The 18,563-nt window shown below is 48.4% G+C and overlaps 2 protein-coding genes across 2 annotated transcripts; both read left to right on the top strand.

Annotated features, from left to right (window-relative positions):
• Positions 1–4: 4 nt before the first annotated feature.
• Positions 5–1,003, top strand: LOC6731433 (mediator of RNA polymerase II transcription subunit 20). Its single transcript, XM_002078548.4, has one exon. The coding sequence runs from the start codon at positions 125–127 to the stop codon at positions 881–883; it is 759 nt and encodes a 252-aa protein (XP_002078584.1). The 5' UTR covers positions 5–124; the 3' UTR covers positions 884–1,003.
• Positions 1,004–1,226: 223 nt separating this feature from the next.
• Positions 1,227–18,524, top strand: LOC6731432 (protein purity of essence). Its single transcript, XM_016178701.2, has 13 exons — positions 1,227–1,434; positions 1,615–1,709; positions 1,832–2,244; positions 2,492–4,658; positions 4,724–5,251; positions 5,321–11,294; positions 11,352–11,556; positions 11,626–12,318; positions 12,380–14,043; positions 14,099–14,581; positions 14,639–16,583; positions 16,640–18,236; positions 18,300–18,524. Exons 1-13 carry the CDS (start codon positions 1,316–1,318, stop codon positions 18,380–18,382), a joined length of 15,966 nt encoding a protein of 5,321 aa, XP_016024055.1. The 5' UTR covers positions 1,227–1,315; the 3' UTR covers positions 18,383–18,524.
• Positions 18,525–18,563: the final 39 nt, after the last annotated feature.

Raw genomic sequence — 18,563 nt, 5'->3', positions numbered from 1 at the left:
TGGCTAACTTTTCTCATGACTAAAAAGTCTGCACTGGTCACACTGGTCACTCTGGACGCTTTTAACTTGCAAGATTTGTAAACAAAATTAATAAAACTAAAAAACTTAAATTATTGCATAAAGTATGGGAGTAACTATACTTCAGCCATATCCCTTGCCCGAGGGCAAATCGGGTGCGCACATAATTGATCAGCTGAGCAAGCGTCTGCTCGCCCTGGGCGCCACACATGCCGGCCAATTTCTGGTGGACTGCGAAACGTTCATCTCGACGCCACAGCCGCACAATGGAGCACCTGGACGCGCCGTCCACGTCCTGCACAACTCCGAGTATCCCGCCTCCACGTTCTCGATCATCGACAACGGCACCGGCAAACAAGTGGCCATTGTCGCCGACAACATCTTCGATCTCCTCATGCTCAAGATGACCAACACCTTTACCTCCAAAAAGCAGACCAAAATCGAGTCTCGTGGCGCTCGTTTCGAGTATGGTGACTTTGTTATCAAACTCGGTTCTGTCACCATGATGGACCACTTCAAGGGCATCCTCATCGAAATCGAGTACAAGTCGTGCGTGATTCTGGCCTACTGCTGGGAGATGATACGCGAGATGCTGCAGGGATTCCTCGGCATTGCTGTGAACAAGGACTTCCCCTCCTATTTCGCTCCACAGACAATAATGACGGCAATGGGGCAACAGCAGCTTCATGCCAAGCACAACGACATCTTCGAGCCAATGGACACCGTGAAGCAATACCTGGAGCAGTTCACCAACTATAGGAAGCATGTGACTCTTATGGGCGGCATGGGCAGTGGACCGGGTGGCCAACAAGTTGGTCCGAACGTGCATATGTCGCCGGCGGTGGCGGGTCTGCATCGACCCTGATCCGCCGACGTCAAGCTGGAGCCACCGGATGAGCCTGCAGCCGATTGAGATGATTAAGAGAAGATAATTTAAACAAAAAAATATGTCATTAATAATTAAATAATCCACACTTTAACGCTAGCATCACTAGTTTGCTTTACAAATTTTGGACTAATAATATAAAAAATAATAAAATATATATTAATATAAAATTAAACAAAGAGCTTATACATTTTGTGTACAATTTTGTTCATATTATATGGGTTATTCACTACATATTTATGTTTTTTCAAAACATCTGATTCACAGCTGATTGGAATATGGCATTAAACAGTGATTAAAGCTGTGTGGTATCCCTGGTCTCACAGCATTTTACCGTCCATCAAATCTGGCCACACAGTAGGCCGAGTACCCAATACTGTCGGGCAAATTGACGAGAATATTTAAACAATAATGTCGGCCCACAGCGGCGGAACGGATTGGAATTCCGTTGTTAAAGCCCTGCTACTTAACCGTACAGGAGCCCTAAACAAGAACGAAGTTGTTAATTTGCTCAAAGCGATCACGCGATGGTAAGTAACGACCCCATCTAGAACTTTTCGCCTGCCGAATGGCGTAGTGAAAAATTTTCTGCTAGTGCAAAAAGTGACTTGCAAAATTAAATATGGCCGCTCCGGTGACGAAATAGCAAAAAGCTTTGAAAATTCTTTAATATCGAGAACTAACAACGCTCTATTCCGATATTTGCATAGCGAACATGACTTTTTCGAGGAGGAAAGCAATTTCACGCAGTTTTACACGGCCTTTGCGGCCCTGGCGGCGGACAAACTTATGCAAATCAAGACAAGTGAGTGCACCCTAATGATTTTTCGCCAAATGAAAACAAAACAAAGAAATGTTTGGCCAAGAATCGAGTGATTCACTTGCGCCATTCGCGTTCGCTACATTTATCATCTTGGGGCTTTTCAGTTTGCCAGACGCAGATTTGTCAGCTGCACGATGCCACCGCCGTGCTTATCCGGTTTATTATCTATAGACTGCCCAGGGTGTCCGTATACGAGACCAAGTGGCTCCTGGGCGCCCTCAAGATGCTCTGCGAGGGCCGGGAGTGCCCAACATCGGCGTCGACATCCATGTTCGACTACAATGCGGTTGCCAATGTTTTAAAAAGCTGCAAACATCCCGAGTCGACCACCAAAAGCATTATGCCCAGCAGCAGTTCCTCCGGAAGTGGGGCCAGCAACGACAAGGAGTCGCCCAAGTCGGAGATTAAGCGTTCCCGATCGGACCTGTCTTCGGTTATTCTGCAGCAACTGATTGCTCCCCTAGAGCCCGGCAAGATGACTTGGGTTCCACTCAGCGAGGAGGTTACCGACTGCACTGTGAGCAAAAACCTTTTACTCCTGTTTTAGTAGCTTCCTAAAGATCGGGCTTATTTGTCTATTATTATTATACATCACTTTTGTATAGAGTAGAGGTAGTATGGTAATATCACCATTAACGTATCAATACAATATACGTTAAACAATAGTTTGATGAATATCAGAAACGATCAATTTATGTCGCTATGAGCAAATTAATATTTTCTTAAAAATATGAAACGCAATATTAAAAGCTTACTTCTTTCAGGAACAAGTCCTGGCGGCCAATGTGGAGTACTTCCAGGAGCAAAACGGAGTGGATACCCTGCTGGATGTGTGTGTGAGCCTCCCCATACTCAATCGATACAGATCGAAATATATGGAGACCATCTACGGCGGTAAATCGCTTTATTTGCCTCTGACCCAAGTGGAGGCCACAGCAGTGAAATCAAGCATGAATCACATGCTTACTGATCTCACCATTTTGAGTCAGGCCCAAGCCCTGATCGAGATGCAGCCACTGACTCCAAGTAGAATTGAACGACTCTCAATGTGTGGTATTGCTGCGCTATACAATGCTGTGTTGACCTCAATAGCCACCAGTGTTCTCGGTATGAGCCAGGCCAGCAGCTCCCAGAAACAGACTGCATCCACTAGTCAAGGAAGCGGAGGAGGAGGTTCTAGTGGTGGGCAATCCAACAAAGACCATGACGACTTTGAGGATCAGGCCTGTTGCATTGTGAACAAGGCTTTAGAGATCTACTCCAATATTGGTCACATGTTCAAGACTTCGGCCAGGATTCATGTATATCAGAACCATCTCTGCTATGGCAGCTGGCTGCTAATAAGCGGTATACAAGGAGCAATGGGCGCCTCTGGAAGCGGTGGATCTAGCTCGGAGGCGGCATCAAAGTCGGCGGCAAAAGCGACCAAGTCTGGTAGTGAGGCTGGAACCGCTCCTACTACACCTATTGCCAGAGTCAACCTTTTCAAGGTACAGCAAGGATTTGGAGAACTCAATGCAGCTATTGCTAACCACAGCATTAAATTGCTCTCAGAGCTAATAGAAGATCTAAAGGTTGAAGCCGCATGCGGAGAGAGTCTCGAGTCCACAGAGCTCCCGGAGCCCGCACAGTTCGATATTTTGCAGAACTACAGTTCGCTAGAGAGGATTGTCCGCGTGCTGAATACAGCCACTCTGCACCAACTTTTCACTTTTCTAGCCACTGTGGCTTATCGCAAGGCATGCACCTTAAAGCGCGCTTCCGCCAAGGATCGCACGGAATGCGAACCCATAAGCTACTCAGATTCTACCACTTATTTCAACGATTCTCTCTCATGTTCGGACAACTCCGAGGAGGACGACAGTGAGAGCTACCTGGGCCACTGGTTTAAGGAAACTCTTTCTCCAGAAACCCATGATGATAATGCAAACACATCCACACAAGAGCGTGGAGAACAGAAGAGCGCCCTTGTCCCCAAGCTAGATGAGCCTCATGAGTATTTAGACTTGGCCGCAGACATATTCTGTTTCTTGGATCAATTTTTGGCCAATCGACATGCCTATATGCAGCGCTATGTAAAGGCAGGCGTTAGTGATCAGCAAATGCTGTTAATGGCAAATATAATCAAAGATTTCGATCGAGACGTGATGCGAAATGAGAGCGATCAGGGGTCGGGAAATGCCCCAGCTGCCAGTGCAGGAGCAGGAACCTCTGCAGGAGCTTCTACCAAGTGGCAGACCTCGATGATTCGATTTTCGGGAGCTGCAGGCCGCTATATTCACAATTTGATTTCCACTTCATTGCTGTCCGAGCAATTGCAGTCAAATCTGCTGCAGCACTTGTCCATTTCGCCATGGTCTACTGATACTAATACCTGGCCTCTGCAAGTTTATCCGAGTACTCTGTCTGTACTGGTGCAAATTCTTCTGCTGAAGCCAACACAAGAGAAGGAAGCCGCCTGCCTGTCCGTGTGGCACCGCCTTATCAACACTTTGGTGGAAGGGGTTTGTTCTTCGAATACCGCCAGTGATTCGGACTATGAAGACCTTAACATTGAGCACGCCCAACTGCTGCTTTTCCTATTTCACTCGCTCAATCTGATGCAAAAGAAATCCATTCTGCTTTTGACGGCTGGCGGTGTTATCCGTTGCGCAGAAGTTTGTCGTGGAATCAGCGAGGATAGACCCGTAAAAAACAGCCAAATTATGCTGCTGTCCCGCTTGCTGCTCTTTTTGGAGTATCTTATGAAGCACTTGTACAATGCGCCTCCGGAATTGCTAGACCAGGTGCGCTGGAATCTTTTTAGTGTAAGCAGCATGCCGGACACCCAAAAGATCACGGATTTGCTCAATAGCCGAACCAAACTGAATTCCTATTGCCGCCAAGATATAGAGGAAAATTTCCGCAAGTCGGCCGGCGAATATGGCTCATGTAAGTGGAGATTTTAATATTGAATTCCAGCGATACTCAAATATCTTGAACATCTTGTTTTTCAGCAATTCGCCCAACTTTTTACTCTCTGGTAATGGGTGATCCCGAGACATCCTACTGGGCTCAGGAATTTAAGCTGGATGGTTTGGCCTGGAACTTCATTCTCTGCACACCGGATAAGCTTAAATATCCGCTACTAGTGGATGCTTTAACTGACATACTATCCATCACCGACATGTCAATGTATTCCAAGGAAAAGGATAAGGAAGCGAGCATGCACAATCTGTGCGCTATACAGTATTGCTTTACGATTGCTTGGAAGCTGAATTTGGGTTTGCCGCCGTCTACTTCTCACGTGGAGTCGCTGAAGGCAGAGCAATCACCCAATCTGCACTCACTTATCTGGAGTATACGGCTACCCCTGGCCAGTTCTCACTACCTAGTAGTTAGCAGCCTAATCAAGCAGGGAATGTATACCCAGTACGCTGAGACGTTGTGGACTCATGTGGGCGATATAGGTGCCGATATAAAATATAGTCTCAAGCAAACGATTCTTGGTGTGGAGGCGTTCAATAGTCAAATGAATGGAAACGGTAAGTACTAAAAATAACTTATAATCTCATTAAAAAAACCGCAATCTATTAAAAATATTCAATTTGCAGGAACTCCCCGCCTCTCCGATCTCATCCTTTTCGATTCTTTGGTGGCCCACATGCAGGCGGTAGCTTGGGCAAACAAGGAGGGCCTCAAGTGGCCGCGAAAAGAGAGCGAAGATGCCGCTGGCGAGCAGTCCGCTGGTACATCTTTAACTTCATCGTCAAACGAACCGGAACTCTATTCTTCCAACGAGTCAATTGATGATCAAAAATTAAAACAAGACGACGAGGGTAAGATGCCAAGCGATTTGCAAAAGTATAATCAACTTGTAAACGAGCTATTGGTAAAGCTCATGAATTCCTACCAATTGCTTTCGGGGATCGTGCGTGGCCAAATGCTGAAGCAGTTGTCAAGCTCAATTTCGGAGAAGGCACTGAATCTGATTGTGCCCATTGTGAGCGATAAGCCAGCCATTATGTTAGAACTCCATGCAGCTTTTCTAAAACTTCTACCCAACGAGGACAAACAACTAATATCAAACGAGTGGCCAAAGTGCCTAATGGTCAATGATTTCGCATTCAATGGAAAGCAACATCCGGTGGAACCATATATTTTGAACGTCATAGATGCTCACATTATTGAGCTGACACGGGGATCCAATTACTCTACCCTGCACACTCTGAAGCACTGCTTAAAGTCTATCCTGCAATTGTTTGAGTTGCTGCTACCACATCGCAGCGGGAACACAGAAGTAGAGACTCAGCTAAAGCAATTGCTTATCTCCTCAATGCTGGACATGCGAACTGATTACTTGCAAGGACACAGCGAGCATTGTCTGCGGGAGATCCTCAGTGGTCTGACCCAAGAGGCTCAAAAGCTGCTGCTTTACGAGCACATGGTTGGATATTGCTATCGCATGCTCAAAGAGTTTGCTGCCGATCTTCGTCAGCCCCATGCTGGCGGAGCTCCTCTTGATCAGGATCGTGCTATGTTTAACGAGTCCATGCTGTTCGCCGTGCTTAAAACTATGTTTAAAATGCTGGAAAAGCCTGTGGCGGTTCAGGCCATGCGCCAGTTTTTCAAGGATCAGCGCTCTGGGAGTCTTACCACACTTTTGCTCTCGTTCACTGGCACCAGTCTGCCTGTTAGCTATGCGCGCAAGATGCTGCAGTTTGTTAACCGGCTTTTCCAGCTATCCTTACAAGCGGATTCACAATTCCAGCATGAGGATCTGGTTGAATGCTTCTCGGAACTGGCCACAGTTGACGTAGGTCGTCTAAAGCAATGGTTGGGCCACATTATCTACGGTCCTAATGTGAGTACCGATGTAAGCACATCCGAGGCATTAGACACCACCTGCCGGATGCTCACCAGCATTCTGCAGCCGTCGAGTAGCTCAAGCAGCAATGCTCAGACTCCAACAAATATGGCCACCGTTTCGGCTATGCCAAGTATCTCAGACCAGTTGGATCCCATGGAAATTGAATACGATTGCGGACCTGCAGCGGGAGTCGGAGAAAGTAACCCAGGAACCGGGGGAGCTGCAGCCAATACATCGCAGATTCTGAGTTTGTGGCAGGCCGCGCAGCCAAATCCGTCGGAAGAATCTTCACAAGCTTGCGATCATAGTGATAGCGAACGAAATGGCGCGTTGCTCTTAAGCTTCGTGAAGTCATTGGTGAAAGATCAAAGCAAAGCATCGCAGATAGCTCCACCACTGTTCCAAGCTTTGCTTCAGCTCGGACAAACATTAATTTCACCGCCCCAAGAAGGCTGCGATTTTGCAGATGTACTACAAATAATGATTACTCTAGCTGACGCCAGTCCAGCACGCGGCCATGTCGCCTTGTTCAATACCACCCTCCTTTGGCTGGAACTGGCCAAATTGCAATTACCGGACAAACACTTGAAACATGCAGAGAACGTAAGTGCCCAGTTGCGCTATTTAAGCGAACTTCTTCAGAGCATTGGCTTCCGAGGCAGTAGGCAACATATTCCGCCGTGGGATGATGAACTACAGACCGATATTGATGAGCTATACGACGAGTTAGCCGAGGAAGGCGAGCAAGACTCGTTGCTTGACGATTCCGACGAGGACACGCTGAACAATAAGCTGTGTACCTTCTCGCAGACCCAAAAGGAGTTCATGAACCAACATTGGTATCACTGTCATACCTGCAACATGATTAACACAGTTGGCGTCTGTTCCGTGTGCGCAAGGGTTTGCCATAAGGGACATGATGTGAGTTACGCCAAATATGGAAATTTCTTCTGTGACTGCGGAGCCAAGGAGGACGGATCCTGTCAGGCGTTGAGTAGGCGTATCGGCAGCAGTGAGGTCAGAGATTCAGCTGGAATTGGCAGCTATCTACCGTCCCACATGAGCTTACTCGCTGGAAAGAAGAGGAGCAGCCTACCAGTTAGCCAGCCAGTACTTACGCGAAAGGATTCATTGACTAACGAACGGATCGCAGTGCTTACCAAGCTGTTGGAACCTTACAGAGAGACCCTTCAGCACCAGGATCAGTGGCTGCTGGTCGTAAGATGCATCCTAGAGTATTTTGACCTGCTGCTTCCATCAATAAACGAAAACTGTATGCTATACTCCATTGTCGGCTGCCACAAGAGAGCAACTGCGGCCTTGGAGAGACTCCACCTGCTTGAACAGAGCTTCCAGGTGACCGATCAACTGATGTTTGCAACTTTGGGCTCACAAGAGGGAGCTTTTGAGAATGTTCGAATGAACTATGCTGGCGACCAAGGTCAGACTATAAAGCACTTACTATCATCCGGAGTTGTCCGCCGTGTTGCATTCTGCTGCTTGTCCTCGCCACATGGACGTCGTCAACAGTTGGCTGTATCCCACGAGAAGGGAAAGGTGACCATCCTTCAGCTTTCGGCACTGTTGAAGCAGGCAGATGCTTCCAAGAGAAAGTTAACTCTGACGCAATTGAGTTCTGCACCCATTACCTGCACGGTTATCTCCCTAGCTGCTAATCCGTGTAATGAGGATTGCCTTGCAGTTTGTGGCCTAAAAGAGTGTCACGTTCTTACTTTCTCAAGCAGTGGCAGTACTAACGAACACATAGTAGTGAACCCCCAACTAGATAACGGAAACTACATCAAGAAAGCTGTGTGGTTGCCTGGCTCACAGACCCTTCTTGCCGTTGTAACTTCAGATTATGTAAAGATTTACGATTTGGCTGTGGATACATATAGCCCAAAGTACTATTACCTAGTGGCCGTTGGCAAAATTAGAGATTGCACGTTCATGTACCACGATGGGAACTACAACATGCTGACCTTTGCAAGCAGCGGATACATCTATACTCAGCAGTTGGATCAACAGAGTCTAGCGGTCCACGGAGATTTCTATGTAACCAACACTTTGGAGCTGAGCCACCAACATATTAAGGATATTGCCGGTCATATCGGAGGCGGTGGAGTATCCATCTACTATTCTCATACTCTACAGCTGCTCTTCTATAGTTATTCTTGCGGAAGAAGCTTCTTTTCACCACTCACCAATGTAAATGAAGGCGTAAAGGGGATATACCACCTGGACACCAATTCGGCTAGTAAGTCAGCTTCGAAAGGACCACTGCAGCCTCTGGTGCAGTGGACAGAGGTTGCAGGGCATCCAGGATTGGTTTACGCCAGCATGCAGACATCGAATAACCCGATTATATTGATGATAACCCCTGAACGGATTTACCTCCAAGAGATCAAGGCACAATCGGCCAAGTCACGAATCATGGACGTTGTTGGCATTCGTCATGCGGTGGCCGGAGTGGAAAAAACTACCCTTTTGCTACTCTGCGAGGATGGAAGCTTGAGGATCTTTTCCGCTCAACCAGAATACACTAGCTTCTGGCTATCGCCACAAGTTCAGCCATTTGGTAATCAGTTGTACTCGTCCACCTTGATGGCTAAGGGAGGAGGATCTTGTTCGGCTTCAAAGTCCAAATCGAATACAGCATCTGGAAAGTTGACCAGCAGAAAGGCAAGCCAACAGCAGAAGCAACCCACTGCTGGAGGTCAGCCCGTTTTCCCAATTGACTTTTTCGAGCACTGCAACATGCTAGCCGATGTGGAATTCGGAGGCAACGATCTTCTCCAGATTTACAACAAAGAAAAACTAAAGACGCGCCTGTTCTCAACGGGAATGTTTGTGGCCAGCACCCGATCGAATGGGTTTACTCTAGAGGTGATCAATAATGATCCCAATGTTGTAATCGTGGGAATAAGAGTGTTAGTTGGAACTCAGGACGTACAGCGTGCCCCCCAATCTGTGACCATTCTGGGACGTACTATACCCACACCGGTCAGGAGAGCACGTTGGTTCGATATCCCCCTGACCCGGGAAGAAATGCTCCAGTCCGACAAGCTATTGAAAGTAATGTTTGCTAAAGCTCCGGATCCGGAGCATGTGACATTACTGGATTGCATTGAAGTATATGGAAAATCGAAAGAGCTGGTGGGCTGGCCCGACGAAAGCGAGGATATTACTGTCCCAGGATCCAGTGCGCCAGCAGTATCTTCCTCCCAGGCAAGTAGTGCCAACTTTGGAGAAGGATTCAATTGCATTACTCAGCTGGATCGAATGGCTAATCACCTTTTGGAAGTGATGGATTGTGCACTGCATTTGTTGGGATCTGGAGTACCTGCTTCTATGCGTCAAAAGGCAGTTAAAACAGCGAGTGCCCTATTGCTACTGCCAACGCCCAATCCTGTTCAGACCCAGGCTCGCTACGTGCTGGCCACTCTATATGGAACCAGGGCATTGTACCACAACTACAAGGATGGAGTGCTTCTTCAGTTTGTAAATAGAGAACTACAGTCAATGCAGCCGAAGCTTGAAAAACTTGAATCTCTGCGGGAGATCGACCCTGAGGCTTTCTACCGCCTAGTTCTCATGGTCCGTGGCATTGCCAACGCACGGCCCCAATCACTAGCGAAGATCTGCGTGGAAAACAACTATGATATTGTTCCAACCCTCATGGGAATTGTCTTGGAGTTGCATAAGGTTACACCGGCGCTAGACGAACCCGTGAATATTGTGAAGCGAGGCTTGTGCCAGCCGGAGACCATTGTCCACTGTCTGGTAGAGATAATGTTCGGCTTTGCCTTGGCCGATCCCGGACAGGTTGGTCGCATGACCAAGTACTTCATTGATTTGCTGAAGCATGATGCTAGCGTGATTAGCCACAGCGCCAAAGAGGCCCTGATCCTTTTGCTTAGTCCAAGAATGAAGCGCAGAAAGGTGGCCATAGTTACACCCCCAGCATGTTCAACACCAACTCCGTCAACGTCTGCCATGCAAGCACTGCAAGCAGCGGCTGCCTCTGCTGCAAGTGATATCATCGAGGAAGCAGCTGGCGTTGTTGTTGATGGGTCAGTCGGAGGAGGTGGATTACCCGAACCGAATGCGGACGCGGAGGGTGCTGCAGTGGGAGTAGGAGGAGTCGGTCAGCAGCAAATGCTCAATCTGGAGGCATTCATGGGTGGCGGTTTCCCTCGCTTACTCGGCCTACCCGAAGATGCCGACGATGAGGCCATCATGGATATTGCCATCGCATTGAGCCTCCAACAGCACGGTGGGGATGCAAACGCCTTGCAGTCTCTTCAGCAAGGATTGGCCAATCTTCAGGGCATCCGTCAAGCTACTTCCATGGCAGCAGCGGTGAACGCAGCTGCCAATGTCTCCCTAGGAGGATCTGATGATGATGAAGGTTCCAATGTGGCAACCGACGGATCGACATTGCGTACTTCTCCAGCAGAGCCTGCTGGCAGCGGTGGATCAGAGAGTGGAGGCAGCGGAGTAGAGAGTATTGGTGGAACGTCCGCCAGAAGCAGCAACTTTGGCGACCACGCGAATGCCTCGCCGCCGCGTCAGGGATCCACCAAGGACGATCAAGAGCAGCCAGGTCCCAGTGGCGTTGCTGGCTCCGGTGGTGTTGCTGTTTTGAGTGCCATGAGCAGCAGTGAGGATAATGAAGCAAACGAGGACGATAAGCTCAGCAAGCTACATGACCTTAGGTAAGTGCAAAAATAAATCATATGATGTTAGGGTATTTCAGTTATTTTCCATTATAGAATTGCTGTGCTGGAGAGCATTATCCAACATCTAGGAACATTCGACTTGTGCAATGGCCTGCAGGCAATCCCACTGATCCAGGTTATACTCATGTTGACTACCGATCTCAATGGAAACAATGAAAGGGATCAGCAAGTGCTCCACGAACTGCTTACTGCTCTAGTGGACTATGTGGAAATTGGAAAACGAGGAGCTGCCGCAAGGGTAAATAAAAGATTATTCTTATAAATCTTTTATTTATATAAAAATTATACCTAAACATCTAAATTGCAGATGGAGACAAAGTGTCCTGGCAATGAGGTGCGTCTGGCTTTGCTTTCCCTGTTCGGAGTTCTGATGGGCAAAACAAAGTCAAAGCAAACTGGAACAACATCGCCGCCGCATCAATTTAAGGACAATAGCTCCTTTGTAGCCAGTACCACAGCAAATGTCCTCAGTAAGAGTGGAGCATTCGTTTACGCCCTAGAAGCACTAAACACACTTCTGGTGCACTGGAAGAATGTGCTGGGAGATCCTTATGCAGCCGGTGGCGGATTAGCCTCACAGTCGGCACAAGCCAGCAGCGGAGCTTCAGGTCCCGGAGTTCAGCTACTGAAGCCCATTAAACATGGTCCCAAACCTGACATATCCATACTTATACCGCACAACTATTTGAAAAATTACCCGGATATTTTCGAGTCCTACGATGGACTTCTTACTGAAATTATTGTGCGATTGCCCTATCAGATTCTGCGCTTAAGTAGCGCCCATCCGGATAACTACGATAGTGGATTCTGCGAAGCCATGACCTTTACACTATGTGAGTACATGATGCTAAATCTGAACACACTGCTTCGCCGGCAAGTGCGAAAGCTCCTGATGTACATTTGCGGCAGCAAGGAAAAGTTCCGCATGTATCGCGACGGTCACTCCCTCGACGCTCATTTCCGGGTGGTCAAGCGGGTGTGCAACATTGTCAGCAGCAAGGTGAGATGCTATATTGTAACTATTTTCTTATATATTAATATTCTATTATTTTTGCATTCAGACTGGTGCTCCTTACAACGCCAATCCTCCTATGCTTTCGTACGATGCACTGGTAGAGTTGACGGAACACCTACGTACTTGCCAGGAGATAAGCCAAATGCGCACGGGCAACTGGCAGAAGTTCTGCGTAGTCCATGAAGATGCGTTGGCCATGCTGATGGAAATCGCTTGTTACCAGTTGGATGATGGCGTGTCGCCTATTATTATACAATTGCTACAGGCGGCCGTTTGCAACTTACCCGCTCCTAGTGGATCTAAGCAGGCACAGCCGCAGCCATCGACCTCGTCTGCCTCCGGAAAACTTCGAACCGATCGTGAGAAGAGCGAGGATACAGACGCCTACTACTCCAAGTTCGATCCAGCCCAGTGTGGTACTTTTGTGCACCAGATCTTTAGATACGCATGCGATGCGCTGATAATCAGATTTGTGCGAATATTCCTGTTGGAGAACAACATTAGTCAGCTGAGATGGCAGGCCCACTCATTTATGACCGGACTCTTTGAGCATGCCAATGAACGGCAGCGGGAGAAACTTATCAACATATTTTGGAACCTGTGGCCGTTGGTGCCCACCTACGGTCGTAGGACAGCGCAATTTGTCGACCTATTGGGGTATCTAACCCTTAGTACCAAAAGTATAACAGAGCGACTGCCAGAGTTCGTTTCCCGCGCTGTGGATGTTCTCAGGCAGCAGAACGAACTGCTTTGCAAGCATCCAAATGCCCCAATATACACCACCTTGGAGTCCATACTTCAAGTAAATGGTTACTACCTAGAATCGGAGCCTTGTTTAGTGTGCAACAATCCAGAGGTGCCGATGGCTAATATAAAGTTGCCATCAGTTAAATCGGACTCGAAGTACACCACAACCACAATGATTTACAAGCTAGTCCAATGCCATACTATTTCCAAGTTGATCGTGCGGATTGCCGACTTAAAGCGGACAAAGATGGTGCGAACCATTAATGTTTACTACAACAACCGCAGTGTCCAGGCTGTAGTGGAGCTAAAGAATCGCCCAGCTCTGTGGCACAAAGCTCGCACAGTATTCCTGCAATCGGCACAGACCGAATTGAAGATCGATTTTCCACTACCGATCACCGCATGCAATTTGATGATCGAGTTTGCTGATTTCTTTGAAACTGTAAGTGGATCCAGTGAGAATTTACAATGTCCACGATGTAGTGCAGCAGTGCCGGCATATCCGGGAGTCTGTGGAAATTGCGGTGAGAACGTGTTCCAGTGCCACAAATGCCGGGCCATTAACTACGATGAGAAGGACCCGTTCCTGTGCCACTCCTGTGGCTTTTGCAAATATGCCAAATTTGATTTCAGCATGTACGCCCGCGTTTGCTGCGCTGTTGATCCTATAGAATCAGCAGAGGATCGGGTCAAGACCGTTTCTCTGATTCACAGCTCCCTAGAACGAGCCGATAGAATTTACCGCCAGCTCCTGACCAACAAGCAAATGCTGGAGCTTCTTATTCAAAAGGTGGCCGAACACCGTACCAGTGATCGAATGGTCGAGGACAACATGGCCAGCGTGCACAGCACTTCTCAAGTAAACAAGATTGTACAGCTGCTCGCCCAGAAATATTGTGTGGAATCGCGCACCAGTTTCGAGGACCTAAGCAAGATCGTTCAGAAGGTCAAGGCATGTCGAAGGTACTATCAGTGATTTAGAAATTATAAATTTTGCTTATAATAATTTAAATTTTAGCGAACTAGTGGCCTACGATCGTCAACAGCAGGACCAGCCGCCGGTTAATCCCGGCTCGACGAACGGTGCCGAAAATCCCACCACAAATCGCTGCTATGGCTGTGCACTGGCATCTACCGAGCAGTGTCTGACGCTTCTCCGTGCCATGGCTTACAATTACGATTGTCGCCTGTGCTTGTATAGTCAGGGACTCGTCAGTGAACTGGCTGAGCACAACCTGCGACGAGGCACTCCCCTAATTCAGGAGGAAGTGCGCAACCTGCTGGTCGTACTGACTAAGGATAATGCCGAGGCATGCATGCATCTGTTGCAGTTGGTGACCACAAGGGTGAAGAATGCTCTCATGGGATCGATTCCTCTGATAAGTTTAGAGGCAGCTGTGCACCAAGAAATGACACTTCTGGAGGTGCTCTTGGGCCAGGACGACATCTGCTGGGAATACAAGCTGAAGGTCATCTTTGAGCTGTTCATTAGCAACTGCCGGTAAGATTTTTATTAGAATAAAATATAAATGTGATATAATTTCAAATCTTTCTACAGTTTGCCTCGAGGTCCGGTAACAGCAGTACTGCACCCCTGCCTGCGCATCATGCAGAATCTCATCTGCCCGGTTCTGCCCGGCAGCAAGCCCAATCAGAAGGTGGCCACTACAGATTTGTGTAGCATGAAGATGTTTGAGGGCAACACGGTGGACTATAGGGCCTGGCTGAACTCAGACCGTAATCATGAATACGCAGCGTGGAGCAAGCGGATGCCGTCAAACAGCCAGGCTAAGCTAAAGAATGGCAAGGATCAGAACGTGGCGGCATCAGGTGGATCAGCTGCATCAGATGCACCGCCAAAGAGCAGGCGGGAGGTGCGAGCCGCATTCCTCAGCGAAAAATACGGAAAACGCTGGCGGGAACGTGTGCTGGACAAGCACCGAGTGATCAAACCTCTTGTATTCAACGCCAAGTGGATACAACCGCTGCTATTTAATGCAAACTCCAGATTCGGTCGCCAGCTGGCCTGCTCCTTGCTGAGCAGCTTGAGCCGGACTAACGAACGGCGGCAACAGGCTCTGAATATGCTGACATCGTTCTTGAAACATGTAGGCGAAGCAGGCGAGGCTAGTGCAGAGTACTTAATGCTGTACAAGAACATGGCCACAGAGCAACCCTGGCTGCAGTATTTGGTCCTGAAAGGAGTATTAAGTCAAATCTCACAGCTTCTGGCTATTGAAATCAGCAAGGTGCACCGCATGGAGGAATACTCGCTTTCTTCAGATTTATCGTTGGGATATGCACTACGCCAGTATGTGGAATTGTTGTGGCTACTCCTAGAGTGTCCAAATATCCGCAGAACCTACAAGACTCGCATGCTAGGGCCAGTCCTGGAAAGCTATCTTGCCCTAAGAAGCTTAGTGGTGCAGCGTACGCGACTCATCGACGACGCGCAGGAGAAGCTGTTAGAGATGCTAGAGGATATGACCAGCGGAACCGAGGAGGAGACACGTGCCTTTATGGAAATCCTTATTGACACCGTAGAGAAGACCCGCATGAATGACATCAAAACACCGGTGTTTGTCTTCGAGCGCTTATATTCCATTATCCATCCCGAGGAGCACGATGAAAGCGAGTTCTATATGACATTAGAGAAAGATCCCCAGCAGGAGGACTTTCTGCAAGGTCGCATGCTGGGCAATCCTTATCCCTCGAGTGAAATGGGATTGGGCCCACTGATGCGGGATGTGAAAAATAAGATTTGTACGGATTGTGAACTGATCGCCCTGTTGGAAGATGATAATGGCATGGAATTGTTGGTCAACAACAAGATAATAAGCTTGGACCTGCCCGTTAAGGATGTTTACAAGAAGGTTTGGTTAGCTGAAGGAGGCGACCGAGATGCCATGAGAATTGTATATCGCATGCGCGGTCTCCTGGGAGACGCCACAGAGGAATTTGTGGAAACGCTGAACAACAAAAGCCAGGAGCAGGTGGACACCGAGCAGCTGTATCGCATGGCAAATGTACTGGCTGATTGCAACGGCCTACGCGTAATGTTGGAGAGGATTGGCAGCCTGCAGCGCATATCGCGCAACCGAGAACTTATCCAGGTACTGCTGAAGCTATTCCTAATTTGTGTGAAAGTGCGCCGTTGCCAAGAGGTGCTTTGCCAACCCGAGATCGGAGCCATCAACACGCTGCTTAAGGTGCTACAAATGTGTCTCCAGTCGGAGAACGATTCGATTCAATCGGCGGTTACCGAGCAGTTATTGGAGATCATGGAAACAATACTATCGAAGGCGGCCAGCGATACGTTGGACTCGTTCCTGCAGTTCTCCTTGACATTCGGTGGACCGGAGTATGTGAGCGCACTAATATCGTGCACAGACTGTCCCAATGTTAGGAACAATCCTTCGGTGCTCCGCCATCTCATTCGAGTCCTAGCCGCTTTGGTCTATGGCAACGAGGTGAAGATGGCTCTACTCTGCGAGCATTTTAAGGTAAGGTGTTACTTCTAGGTTATACGATCAATAATTAATATGGTTCCCATTTTCAGGACACTTTGAACTTTAAACGCTTTGACAACGAGCGCACACCTGAAGAAGAGTTCAAGCTGGAACTGTTCTGCGTGCTGACTAACCAAATTGAGCACAACTGCATTGGCGGCACTCTCAAGGACTACATAGTAAGTCTAGGCATCGTTGAGCGATCGCTAGCCTACATCACCGAGCATGCGCCTTGTGTCAAGCCCACTCTTCTGCGAACCGACTCCGATGAGCTGAAAGAATTTATTTCGCGCCCAAGCTTGAAGTATATTCTTCGTTTCCTCACCGGCCTCTCAAATCATCATGAGGCAACTCAGGTGGCTATTAGCAAGGACATTATACCCATTATTCATCGCCTGGAACAAGTATCCAGCGATGAGCATGTGGGCAGTCTGGCCGAGAACCTTCTGGAAGCTCTCTCCACCGATTCGGCAACAGCAGCAAGGGTGCAGCAAGTGCGCGACTTCACCAGGGCAGAGAAGAAGCGGCTGGCCATGGCCACGCGCGAAAAACAGCTGGATGCATTGGGAATGCGCACGAATGAAAAGGGCCAGGTGACGGCCAAGGGCTCCATCCTGCAGAAGATCGAAAAACTGCGCGACGAAACAGGACTGACTTGCTTCATTTGTCGCGAAGGCTACGCCTGCCAGCCAGATAAGGTGCTTGGTATCTACACCTTCACCAAGCGCTGCAATGTCGAGGAGTTTGAGCTGAAGTCGAGGAAAACCATTGGGTATACCACCGTCACTCACTTCAATGTGGTCCATGTGGACTGCCACACATCAGCCATAAGATTGACCCGTGGCAGGGATGAATGGGAGCGTGCTAGTTTGCAAAATGCCAACACCAGATGTAATGGACTGCTGCCCCTTTGGGGACCCGCCGTTGGAGAGGCGGCCTTCTCCGCTTGCATGACCCGCCACAGCAGTTATATGCAGGAGAGTACCCAGCGCTGTGACATCTCCTACACCAGCAGTGTGCATGACTTGAAGCTGCTTTTGGTACGATTTGCTTGGGAACGCAGCTTCCACGACGATGCCGGCGGAGGTGGTCCGCAATCGAACATGCACTTCGTACCCTATCTGCTCTTCTACTCCGTCTATCTGTTGCTTTCCTCGCGATCAGCGGCTAGGGACAGCAAGACTCTGCTGACATATTTGCAGGCGCCGCCCAGCGAGAAGTGGTTGGAATGCGGGTACGAGGTGGATGGTCCGCTGTTCATGGCAACCATTTCGCTCTCACTGCACAGCCGAGAGCTATGGAATAAGCATAAGCTAGCGCATCTGAAGAGGATGATTGCAGTGGCCCAGGGTCGCCACGTCTCACCCGCCGTGCTGTGCAAAGCGTTGTTGGCTCCGGCAGACCGCCAGATCAAGGAGTACAGTGTGTACAAGCCCTTCCTTATGATGTGGGCACTGGTGGACTTGATCTACGATAACCTGTTCAAGACGGTAAGCACGCCCAAGGAGGAGGATTGGCCGATTTCCCTGTTCGACTATCTTCGTAAGAACGATGAGGCTTTGCTCAAGTCCACGGACAGCATCCTGCAGACCCTAACGGAGGAGTTCCTGCCGTGCACTTCCTTTGCCGAATTCTGTGATGTTGCAGGTGAGTGTCCCTGGCAGCTCCATTTGAACTTCGTCATTTAATTGAATTTGTTCAACATCTTAGGTCTCCTGCATCTCATCGAGCAGCCGGACAACTTCATCGAAGAAATCCTCGCTGCCCTGCCTTCAACATCGAGCTCTAATTAAAATGCAATCGCTGTTTCTAACCAAATAAATTTTAGAACTGTAAGCGATTGCTGCCTATATATAAACATACAGCATAAATTTATATTTAACACATCCTAAACATTTAATCAATAAAAATTAATCGTTTGCACAATGAGGTAAAGTGCTTGTATTTATTGAGCTTGGAATTAAAGACAAAGTC

Source organism: Drosophila simulans, chromosome 2L (genome assembly GCF_016746395.2).
Source record: "Drosophila simulans strain w501 chromosome 2L, Prin_Dsim_3.1, whole genome shotgun sequence".
Lineage (NCBI taxonomy): Eukaryota > Metazoa > Arthropoda > Insecta > Diptera > Drosophilidae > Drosophila > Drosophila simulans.
This window is presented reverse-complemented; position numbering and strand designations above follow the sequence as displayed.